The sequence below is a fragment of the Tauraco erythrolophus genome, chromosome 19 (assembly GCF_009769465.1).
Source record: "Tauraco erythrolophus isolate bTauEry1 chromosome 19, bTauEry1.pri, whole genome shotgun sequence".
NCBI classification, from domain to species: domain Eukaryota; kingdom Metazoa; phylum Chordata; class Aves; order Musophagiformes; family Musophagidae; genus Tauraco; species Tauraco erythrolophus.
Genome location: NC_141483.1, coordinates 13,457,614 through 13,469,748, shown reverse-complemented (window position 1 = coordinate 13,469,748; position 12,135 = coordinate 13,457,614). Strand labels below are relative to the sequence as shown.

General features: G+C 43.9%; 1 protein-coding gene across 4 annotated transcripts in view; it reads left to right on the top strand.

Annotated features, from left to right (window-relative positions):
- Nucleotides 1-429: 429 nt before the first annotated feature.
- Nucleotides 430-12,135, top strand: part of KDM2B (lysine demethylase 2B) — a 121,473-nt gene continuing 109,767 nt past the window's right edge. For 2 of the 4 annotated variants that reach the window (XM_086623782.1, XM_086623780.1), the window contains exons 1-3: nucleotides 6,158-6,208; nucleotides 7,411-7,555; nucleotides 10,777-10,855. In XM_086623782.1, coding sequence (XP_086479908.1) covers nucleotides 6,158-6,208; nucleotides 7,411-7,555; nucleotides 10,777-10,855 — 275 coding nt within the window. Of the gene's footprint in view, nucleotides 451-6,157; nucleotides 6,209-7,410; nucleotides 7,556-10,776; nucleotides 10,856-12,135 lie in introns of those variants that run through there. The other 2 variants (XM_086623781.1, XM_086623783.1) reach the window with 2 other exon arrangements.

Genomic DNA, 12,135 nt, shown 5'->3' with positions numbered 1-12,135 from the left:
AAAGGGATGGGGTGTCCCCCTGCTCTGTTCCCGCTCTTCTCCCTCAAAACGCGACCACGAAGCCATTCCAGTGTGCCCTCCGAAGAACCTTGAACGTTTCATCTTCATCTGTCCTGTGGATCTAAACCAGTCTGAGCACCCACCCCCGCTTCCCATTAAAATTGATAACACCTGTCACTTAGTAGGGGTTTTCATAAACATTTTGTAGATCCAGAGCTCCTCATAAACTCGGTTCTTACCAGTAACCAGTTGACAAAGTTGATTAAACAGAACGAGTTTTCATAAGAGACGCATAAGCCAGTGTTGAAAGATTTTATTACCATGTTCCTGTAAACCCTTTAAGCCAGAATTTCTTTTTTTTTTTCTGTGTTTTACAGAGGGAAAAATGAGGCATAGAGCAGAACTCCGTAACAAGTACATGGCACAGTTATGAAGATGATTTCTGAAAAGGTGAGACTAATACAGTGCTTGTGCCACGACAAACTTGCAGGTCTGGAAAATTAAGAGACATGTAAAAACCAAACCTGTTGCTATCGATTTCTAGTAAGAAAAATACGATTTTATCAATAGAAATAATACTGGACAAGGATACTTTCACTATTTATAGGCACATGGACGGTCACATACGAGCTGAATTCCTGCGGTGCTAGTTCCATTAGAAATCAAAAGCATTGGTGATTTTCTATGGCTTCCACCTTATTTACAAGTAGGAAAAATGGAGCACGTCGTCTTCAACGTTTTTGCTTTGTTCTTTTCTTCACACTTTTCTCTGATTTGCAAGGTCGTTCATTTACCAACGTAGGTCACTTAGTGCTTTTCATTTACATAGAATTCTTAGTAGAAGCATCAAAGAAAAAATTCTTAACGATTTGAAGTCTTCAGCGGCATTCCCTGAAGCTACCTTTTCTCGCCACGTAGATTTGACCTCATTCCTTTCTCAGGAAATAGACAGAGTCGTTGTCTTGCTATAAACAACTCTTGATTAGATTTTTATCTACAGGGGCATTAAAACATCCCAGTAGAAGAATGGGTTTGACTTAGCCTTTGCATAAAAGCCTTTGCTGTTGTATAAATGACTCCATGGAGTGTCTGCCACCTTCTCTCTCTTTTATGAGTGACAGTACTATATAGGATCCATTTGAGTGAAAATCCAGCAGAAGTTAGCATTAAAAAATACTACTGTTTGCTCAGTGTGCTTTAATTCTTAAAAAAAACCCAACCAAACAGAAGACATCAGCACCACAATCAACATTTTCTTTGTCTCCCACTGATGCCTCAGGCTAAGTCTGAGCACCGCACTGCAAAGCAATGGGTAAGAATCATACTGTGATGTCATTACCACATTTTACTTGGGAGATGAGATAACCATCAAAAAACAGTACCGGAAAATTTCCTCCACATATCAAGCAAACATTTAAGTCTGTCAGTTTCTGTGGAAACATACATTTAAAAATATTTTGCATAAGCTATGAAAAATGTTTATATACATGTACATAACCAAGATTGATTGATTTCTTCTCGTTTCTGTGTAAAATTATGGTTGAACTGTAATATCATGGGTGAGTACTGCTGCACAAATAACAGCTAGGTCTTGACCTGTTCCATAAAATGAGATTTCTCTAAAAATAAACAAACCTGCAGGAGACATACAGCTGAGAAGGACTTCAAGTGTCTTTCTAAATAACTGTAATAAAATAGACTCTTTGAACTCACTGTTTCTCTATTTTTCTGTCCATCACTCCTTTTCATGTTTATCAGGAAGGGCTTTGAAAGAAATAACAATATTGCACACTGATGTACTGTTGAGTTTGTATTTCATTCAAAGAAACAGTACGGAAGAAGACCTACTGAATCAGGAAAGAAATCTCGTCTCATCTATTTTCCAAACCAAACTCGTGTAATTTTAGGATTCCAAGCCCCCCGGCATTGTTGCTTTAAAATATACATTATTTCCAATCAGAAACAAAAAATTGCTTTGTTAAATAGGAAAACACTAATTAAGGATCAAGCTTTCTTCTGGAACTCAAACATGAGGACTGTAGCAGTTCAGCCTTTTTCCCCTTTGTATTCCATTTTGCAGCTCCATTCTGAGGTACAAACTAAACAGGATAAATTCTTTTATTTCCAACTCTAATTACTCATTATTACACTCTTCTATACTGCCGCTCTAGAGTTAGCTGAAACAAAAAGAGTCAGTCATGCTTAATTAACTCTTAGAAATGCTTCAGGGAGTTCTGAAATCATGCCGGAGTTCAAAGCTGGGGTTTGAGGTTACCTCTGATCAGTGCAATTGCAGGCGGCCACCAAAAGGGTGTAGTCCTGCACTCTTCCTTCATTTTACCCCACTCTCCTCTCCATCCTGTAGATTACACCGAGCAAATGGCTACAGAGCCTCAGGGAATTGACCTAATGAAACAAAACAAAAAAACAAAAAACATTTTTTTTTTTTCTTAATGAGTGAGTTTTCTGCTGGATCAGGTCTCTGAACTGACCTACCCTGTGGCTGCAGGAACACTAGACCTAATGCAGGAGAAATAAGGGACATACAAATATGCAAGAGAAAGGGAACTGGCTCTTTCAGCAGCACGCTGTTATTACCCCTAATTAGAGGCAACGTCAAGCCATTCTCTGGATCATTTATGCATGAACACAATTGGAACAGGTGGCACAAGTCCAAGTTTCTTTCCAGAAAGCCTTTAGAAATCTGTACACTGTCACAAGGACACTATATTTTTTTTTTCTGCTAAAAATGTACTTCTGTATTTTCTGCAGGAGGACTGAGTAAGAAGAACAGGTTCGCTGAGTACCATATGATTAATGTGATACGGTACTGAGCGTGCAAAGGTGCTACCCTCTGCACAGCAGTTTTTCTTAAAACGTTATTTCCAGCTTCACATGCAAATCATCACTTCCATTTGTGCCTGCTATTGTGCCAAAACCAAACCGGGTTCCCACCAAATTGAAATTATGGTAGATCTGCATTAAAACCAACACATTAGAAGTAGCAGTTGCCAAAGGCAAATAAAGTTTTGTCAGCAGTCCCAAGCAGTGAGGAGGTTAAGGCACGCAGCTCCGCAAATGTCAGCTAAAGTAAAGCTGACAGTTTAGTTAGTGGAGTTTCTGCACAGGAAAGATTTTGATTCATCATGTCTAGAAAAAATGGATAATAATTTTTTGCTCCTTCAAAAAACAATTAAATGGTTAAATATCCAGTCTTCCATCTTAACCCAAGGTAATGCATAGAATGGTAGGTCTTGCAATATAAAAGGTATTTTTTTAAAAATCGTTTGAAGATTATTTCAGTCCATTCTATCCAATGGGAAACAACTATGTATGAAAGCTCAGTAGGGGTGAAATGAACCCATTTCTCCATACAGCCTGCCCAAGCACAGCACTAGAGTTCTTATTTTAGCGTGAGCCCTGCAGTACAAGTTTAATTAAATGACAGCTCTGAGTTTCGAGCTAACAAGGTCAGGATCCAGCACACTGTCGTGATTAGATCTTAAATAATTTAAGTTACATTAACAGCCAGCAAAAGTTTCAGTGGGTTGTTGGTGGTTTTTTAATATAGTTCAAACTAGCCCCTTTCTCAAAAGTCACCGCTCCCTTTTCACAGTATTTATACGTTAAGTCTTTTTTTCCCCATATTTTTGACTGTGAAGGAAGGCAGCCCAGGGCTCCCCTTTGCCCAGCTCCGGGCACGGATGGAAACCTGCGGCATGACCTGCTCGGAGGGGAAGCGAGCCCAAACTCTCACCTGCCAGTGTCCTGAAGCACTCAGGTTTATTATCGCTTCCAAATGTTTTTATTTAATGCAGCTGTGGATATTCTCATCATCCACATCCTACCACCCCCCTTTTTTTTCCCCCATTTCTTTTTAAGTTGGACAGTTTTTTTTGTTATGAATACACTGATTAGAGTACTATTTCAATGGCAAAATGAATTGTAGTTCAATGAGAATAATTTCTGTCTTAAAACAAGGTTAAAAATGTGTTTTCCATTTCCGGAGATATATAGATTAAAATTGTGATATTTCTGAAACATATTTACTCCCATACTTCAAGAACATGCTCTGGTGTTTCCAGGTGTATGTGATTAATACAGTCCTTGGTGGGTTTGGTGATACACCAAGAGTCTCAGATTGTTCCTGTCCAAAAAAAAAAGATTTAGAAAAATGAGCTGATTTTCTTTTATGTCTCTGTTCTGTCATTTTTGGTGGACTTTTGTAAAATGGATGGATTATGTGTTTTTGTCTGATGATTCTCTAGTAACATCCATTTATCTTGTACAAGTACTCTGGCCTCAATCCTACAGATGTACACGTGCATTTAATTTTGAGTAATCTTGGCAGAAAGGTCAACATATGCATACATCTTTTCAGGATTATGGATTAATAATGCACTTGCTGTAATAGACATCTGGAATCCACACTTCAATATATAGCCTGTACGACACTTCCATACGATAATCAAGTTCAATCATCTGCAAATAGGGAGATGCTAGAGAAAGATTACACGATTTTCCAAGATTCTGCAAACAGTTATTGGCAGATGCAGGAGAAGCCCTAAATCCTACGTTAGAACTCTGTCCTCTCCTGCCTTTACCCACACGTCATGGTTCATTAAAATACGGATATTTCCAAAGAGATGACTGGTGAGGGCCACAAAGTTGAATTTTAATGTGTTTTAGCTTTTGCATAACCTTTAATATGTTCATATAGTTCCTAGAAAGTAACTGGTCAGGTATGCACAGGGTAACTGGATACTATATGTTTCTGCTGGCAGAAACAGACAGAAATAGTAAAGAAAAATGCCCTATTTTAAGAAAAGTTTCAGTCTTTTAACTGATCTGGACATTAAAGGCATGTAAAGACAGTTTGAAATTTGCTTGTGAAATCTGTACTGGTTAGATCAGAGCACTCCCAATTCTTGCTGGCCCAGGAGAGACAACAGTGAACAAGTACCATACTGAAGGTAGAAACACACTTATTCTCAAGCTCAAAAATTGCGAAAAGCAAACCAGAGGAGCGCTGTAGAATTCGCCCCCCCCCCCCCCCCCCCCCCCGGTTTAGGTACGCTTTGATGTTGCCTTTCTTAGGGGGTGTGCAGGGGAGGTGAAGGATGTCACTCCAGAGAGAAGCCACACTTTGGAAGCCGGAGGCTGTTCAAAACCTGCACTCTGACCCTGCGATGCCAATCGGATGGTCCCGATATTCGCTCAGCATCAATTCAGAGTCGATGCGAATTGGTGTTCTAGAAATTAAACCCCCGATAGTCTTCGGAACCCGCCGTATCGCTGCACTTCGTATTTTTTTACCTCCTTTTTCCACGCCATTTCCAGCTACCTGTTGTACGCGCATGCCACGAAGGCAGTTGTGCTTGCTTTACCACCAGTAACACACCGTAGGTCTGGGAACCTGTTCCCACAGGACACGCTCCGGTGCAGAGGTTGCAGCACTTCGCGCACCAGCAGCCCAGGGGCTGCCTCGCCCACGCACTCGCCGCGCGTGACAGAGGGACACAGCACCGCAACTTCATGTATCATAAAATTATTTTCCAGCCTTTCCTACGTTAATTCCCCGCTTCTAGACTCCTCCAGAACCGCGCCCGGGATTAAAAAGGAGGCGCCGCCCGGGTAAGCAGAACCGCTCAACTTTTAGGGCACGTCCCGGCCGCTCGCTGCTGGCACCCGCGTACGGACCATCCACGTTTTCCGTCGTGCCCGCCCCGCCGCGGGCTCCGCGCTGCCCCGCGGCCGCTCAGCGCCTGCGTGCCGCGCCCGCCGCGCACTCGTGACCGAGCGCCGGCACGCCGGGGCCGGCGAGCAGCGCCGCGCCGGTACCGCGTCGCGGCCCCCGGACACCCCCCCCCCCCCCCGCCCCGTCACTGTTTACGTTCCGGGCACTGCGACGCCTCCGCCCCCGCTCCGCACGCAGTGCCTGAAAATGGTTCCTTAGGACTTTGCAAAACGCCGCGCCGCCGCCGCCGCCCCCCTCCCCTTCCCTCCCCCTCCTCTCCCCCCCCCACCCCCCCCCCCCCAAAAAAAAAAGTGCTGGTGCAAAATTGCAAAACTTTAAGAGAGACCTGGATGGCTTTTGTTTTTTCTTCCTCCCCATTTGGGCCAAAAATGCAGGACAGGAACTGTTGACAATTAAGTGATGAAACTCTCAAAAAAAATGGAGGCAGAAAAAGACTCTGGAAGAAGATTGGTGTGTAGCTGGCTTCGGTCTATTTCCTATTTGTGCCTTTTAATTGATTTTGCTTAATTATTTGCAAAGGGAGAAATGCATGTAAATCGTAGGCAGCACAGCGACTTAGTTTGCAAGAGAGCAGCTTAGCCACTGGGGAAGGGGGTGGAATTTAACCGAGGGGAAGGCGAGGGTGGGACGATAATATATATATAATTTTTTTTTTCTCTCCTCTGGGTAAGGGTTTGTGCTGCTCCACCGCGTAGGGCTGGCTGCCGGGGCGGATTTGCAGGGAGAGGGGCAGAGCCGCCGGAGGCAGCTGGAGGACCGGGCTCCCCCCTCCCCGCCTTCCCCGCTCCACCGGGGGAACCTACCGTTGTGCGCGGCCGTCCCCCGCTGCCGCCGGCCGGCCGCGCAGCACCGCGGGGCCCCACCGCCGCCTCCAGCCCCGGCTCCGCGCCCGCCGCAACTTCCCGAGGGGAGCGGCACCGGGTCTGCCCCCCCCGCACCCCCTGCCTTGCGTTTAACCCCTTCCTGCCCCTCGCCCGCGGACCCCCTCCCCCCCCCCCCCCCCCGCTTTCAGCGCTGCAGGAGCGCGCAGGCTCCCGCGGCGGCGGAGCGGGGTGGGGGCTGCGCATCCATCGCCGCGTTACATAAACCGATCTGTTTTTTAAATCGCGGCTTCCGGTGTGACTATGGAAACACTCGGATTATGTAAATACCGAAACCTAGATGCTGTGCATCAGATGAATCGATTCGCCCCCCTACTTCCCTTCCCCGGGGAATTATCTTGTATTCACGTGCGAAAATAATAATAATAAAAATGATGCGGTTGCTAACGAGCGTTGGCTGCCGTTCACGGGTTTTTACGGGATTGCAAAACGCGTCGGTGCTGTAGCATGTGAATTTTCGGCGAGTTACGCCTGTCTCCTGCTCGCCTTTGAGCGCCGGCTCCTGCACCGCTGCCCAAGTTTGAGTTTTCCTGCAGCCAAACACCTGTTATTCCTGTCTATTCCGTATCACGGGATGGAAAAGGTTGTGCACGCAGCTGTCTTGTAGTTTGCGTCCAGGTTTTGTTCATTTTGTGTCTTGCCATCTTAATTATTACCCCAGAATCTGTTTATCAAATCGTCCGGCACCATCCACGCGCTTCCCTCCCCTCCGACCCTGGTTATTATTATCGTTTTCCGGACAATGTAGGGTTTGTTGTTGTTGTTTTCTAGCGCTCTATTGGCAGAAGGCGATACGATGAGAACGAGGACCTCTCGGACGTGGAGGAAATCGTCAGCATCAGGAGTTTCAATTTGGAAGAGAAATTAAGGAGTAAAACGTATCACGGGGATTTCGTGCATGCCATGGACGGGAAAGGTAACTGCCCGGGGGCGGGGGGGCGGCCGCCCGGGCTCGCTCCGCTCCCGGAGCCTCCACGTGTAGCTCCGCGCCTGCGTTCGTATTTCGCGCCCGCGTCCCCCTGCCCCGGGATCCGGTGACGACGGCGGGGCCGAGCAGCGGGGGAGGCAGAGGGAGGGCGGCCGCTGCCCCGGGCCCCCCCGCAGCCCGCCCCGCCGCAGGGGGCTGCCCGGGCCCGCCCCGCACCCGCAGCGCGGCTCTCGCCCCGACGCGGTGCCTGGGGGGCTCAATGGGCTCCCCCCACCCGGACCCACCGCACCACCGAGGTGTTCGGGAGTTGGGTCCTGGCAAAGGAGAGGCAGGACCCGCCGCCCCCACTCAGCCAGAGGTGATCCCTGCCCCCCCCTTCCTCCCCCTGTTCAATCCAGGACCCCTTTTGCAAAGGATGCGCTCGATGAGCCCGTTCGCAGGGTCGGGAGGCTTTAAAGTCAGTAACTTCTTTGTGCTTCCATCACGTATTACGTTACAGCGCTCCGCTGCCCGCAGTTTGCTCGGGTGACTTAACTGCCAGGCAGCCCAGCTCGGCAGGAAGGAAAACGGGAGAGCTTTGCCCGGGAATCCGACGGGCCGCGGGAGTGGTTTGCAGGTCACCTTTATTTACTGCAGCATTGTTGAAACGGCTCCCGAATCCCGGATGGCTATCGCCAAAACTCGGCCTCATGGAGGACTCCCTGGCTAAGGCGGCTTTCTCAGGACAGAGTTTTGGCTGTAATCCTCCTGAAATGGCTATAACTATGGAGCCACTAAGCTAGTTTAGAAAATTTCCTTTTCTCCCCTAGGCTTAGTTTTGCATGAGCATTTTAAGCTCCTTTTAGAAAAGTTAATGTGGTGGAGAAATTAAATACCTATCTTATTTAGGAAGGTATTTGTTTAGGAGATAAGCTCAACCCTGACCCCTCTTCCTCCAAACAAAACACAAACATGTAGTTTTTAGCTGCAAAATGTTAATTAATTTTCCAGAAAATGATTGCATTCTACCCTCATCTTCCAAATGCTTCAGTGGTTGCCATTGCTACATGCAAACTATAATGCAATCCACAGCTTCCCCAGCTCAGCAGCTCTCAAATCTTTGGGGCTTTCTCCTTTCTAGGGAACTTGGAAATAAATGAGTGTCTTTTGTTATTTTGTTGTGGTCTGTGTCTGCTTTGTTCGACCCCACAAGGGATTTAAATGCTTTGTTGGGGCATTACGAAGAAAGGGTCTGCTTTCTTATTTGCTCTAGTTTTATTTTTACTATTGGTTTATTTTTTTCTATAAATCCAAGAGTTGAAGTGAGGGAAAACAACGACAGTGGTTAGCAAGAATGGAGAAGTCAGTTTATATGAACACATGGCATTGGTTGAGCTAGATATTTATTTATTTTTATTTGCCATGTCCTTGTTTTTATTTTTAATGATAACCGTTCTTTGATATTTTTAATTTTTTTTTTTTTTTGCTAGGAAGATGAGTTGGAGGTTTTCATTGACATGCTGCAAGGCAGTGCTGTGATTTTTGGCTTGAATGCAGTTTTTTGTAGCTACTTGTTCTCTAGTCTGCTAGGCTGTGTATCTGCCTCTCCCACCAATAGTATTCTTGATGTTTGTTGACTTTTCTGTCTTGGATGAGAGTGTCCTTAAAAAAATATCTGTGGTTTATTTATTTGTTTACCTGAAGTCAGACAGTTTTAAAGGGCATGCCTATGAGAGACGAAGATTTCTCTAGTACAGAAATATTTATTTGGTAATTTTAGTTAATTGAACTGTTCATTACACTTATTTTGAGTCTTGTAGCAATAAAGTTTCTGTAATTTTAATGTTTTTGTAAACGGGTAATTACTATGCTCTGATTTGGCAACTTTAAGTAGGAATGTTATATCCCTACTTGTCATAATTACAAACTGAATACAGCAAGGAAAAAAATTGTAAAAATAGAGGGAAATACATCTGGAGGCATGGGAGCTCAGCCTCTGGTTCCCCTGTTACTTTCAGTGTGGGTTTTTATAGCAGGGGAACATCACCGATACAAGCTCAGGTCTGAGGTCCTCGTGCTTTCCCAGGAAGCACGTAGATTGCCGGTGGGATCTTGGAGAAGTTGAACTACTTGTGTGTACCTGAATATAATACATGAAGCGTACAGTGTGTTTGGCAGCGTGTAGTGTGTTTTGTAGTGCTGAAGAGTCGAACGATGATTTCCAGTTTAAGGTAGCGTATGGGTGCTATATAAAAGTCACTTTTTCCTATAAGAAAAGGGGAAGAGCAGAACCATAGAAACAGTTGATGGCCACTGCAGGAATTCCTCTTCTCTCCGTGGCAGAAAGCTCCAAATGGAGTGTGGGTTTTTGTAGGCACTGCTCACCCAGATCGCTGCCGTGTAACTTTCTCTCTAATCCCCAAATCACTGCTATTGTATCAGCCCGTTGCATAAAGAAATCCCCAGGAAAGGCCAGTTCTCCGTAATCCTTAGAGTGAAGCAACAAGGTGATATTGTTCAGTGTTAACATAACAAACTACAGTTTAATTTTCAGTTTGCTTGTGTATTATACTGTGACTCCTACACAAAAACTATTCATTTTTCACCATCTTCCTAACTGCTGGGAGCTGTGTAAGATTTCTGTCTATCAACTCCTGTGGTTACCTTAGTGAATAATTTTTTTTAAAAGAAGTCCTCTGCTGAAAGTAACAGTAACCCTCACGTAAAAATAAAATTATGTGCTCACAGAATGAGGGCTTTCTTCTATACTCAGATAATGCTTGCAAGAAACATCTTTTTTCCTAAGTAGAAATGTACAGCTTAAAACGTATGATGTATAAACTTAACCATACAGTTTAAACTACTCATTTGCCCAGAAGTAGTAGGCTGATTTGCAGTAATTGAGTTAGGATTATCTTTTAACTGTTAATACGGTATTTCATTGCAGCCTGCGTGTTTCAACCCAGACCTTAATTGACAAACTCTGGCTGGATTCTATTTTATGTGCATCAGTGAACAGGGAAAATAGAGAGCAGCTGGGAGAGCATTGTCTGTCATTTGGTTTCCGGTTGGGACCTAAAATATGCATTCTCTTCATAGTTTTCTTTCAGTGATAGTGGAGTTCTTTGGTGAGAAAAGGGAAATGGGGAGAGTTTTGAGAAAAGGTAATGTGAGGTGCTAATACTATTGTAATTGATTTTGGATTTTTTTTTTATTCATTATTCAAACAGATTTTACTTTTGAGTATGTGCAAAGAGAAGCTCTCAGAGTTCCCCTTATCTTCAGAAATAAGGATGGACTGGGAATTAAGTAAGTTACAACCAAATCTTGATGACTAATAAATGCTTTTATAAAATAACCATTATTCTTTCCACTTATATGTGATATTTCTTTTGATGATCTCAAAATGTATTGCGATTAGTAAGACTGTCAGCACCCTTGAGAAGAGGAATGATTATTTTCCACTTATAAACAAGCAGGTAATGAGGTCTATGAAAGTTAAGTGCATACAGCGTGGTACTACACAATCAAAAATAAGTCAGTGATGAAAGTTAGGAATAAAATTCAAAGGTTCTTGCATCCAATCCATGCTGTCATGACAGAACAACCTCCCTTCAATTTTAACTTATCAATTGTTTTCTGCTTTACAGGTGGAATGTCTAATGATGCCTGTCATTTTCCATTATAACTGTTTCTCTACAAAATGTTATAGCTTTGTAAATATTTAATGATGTCTAGTTAAAATGTGATATTATTAGAGTCTTTCTGAGGTTGCATTTTGTTAATTATCCAGTCATAAAGGATTTGGTATTTTAATAAGTGAATCCCGCAAGTTTCTTTGTAAAAGTGACAATGTCTAAGAGAGAAATACTAAAATGATATACTTTATCAGCCATGTAGTCCATAGTGTGGATAAATGCTCCTCGATACTGTTGGAAATTAGGACTGTGTAACTGATTATATCTGAAAGGTGGAAAATTAATTTTTGGAAAGCATAATTACTTTGCTCAATTTCAGCTGGAACACCTCAAAGTTCAAGGAACTGAGGAGCCCCAGTTATTTTAATTTAAAAAAAATCAAGCCACTTCAAAATAAGGAGAGAAAGAGAAGAAACAGTGTTTGGAGAATTTGAAAAGCCCACGTCCTTTTGCTGTAAGAGCAATTAGGAGCTGCTGTGATGCTTCTCAGGATGTAATAAAATACTTTTATGTGTTGAACTCCGAACACAAAGCGCTTAATAGGTACTTAGTAATTACATTAATGTTTATTTTGTTGTACCATTATGTGGTAGGACAAGGGGCAATGGATTTAAACTGAAAGAGGGCAGATTTAGATTAGCTATAAGGAAGAAATTCTTCCCTCTGAGGGTGGTGAGGCACTGGCACAGGTTGCCCAGAGAAGTTGTGGCTGCCCCATCCCTGGCAGTGTTCAAGGCCAGGTTGGATGGGGCTTTGGGCAGCCTGGTGTAGTGGAGGGTTTCCCTGCCCATGGCAGGGGGTTTGGAACTGGACGATCTTCGAGTTTCCTTCCAACCCAAACCATTCTATGATTCTATGTTGTACTGGAATATTTTTTTCTTTAGTTATTAA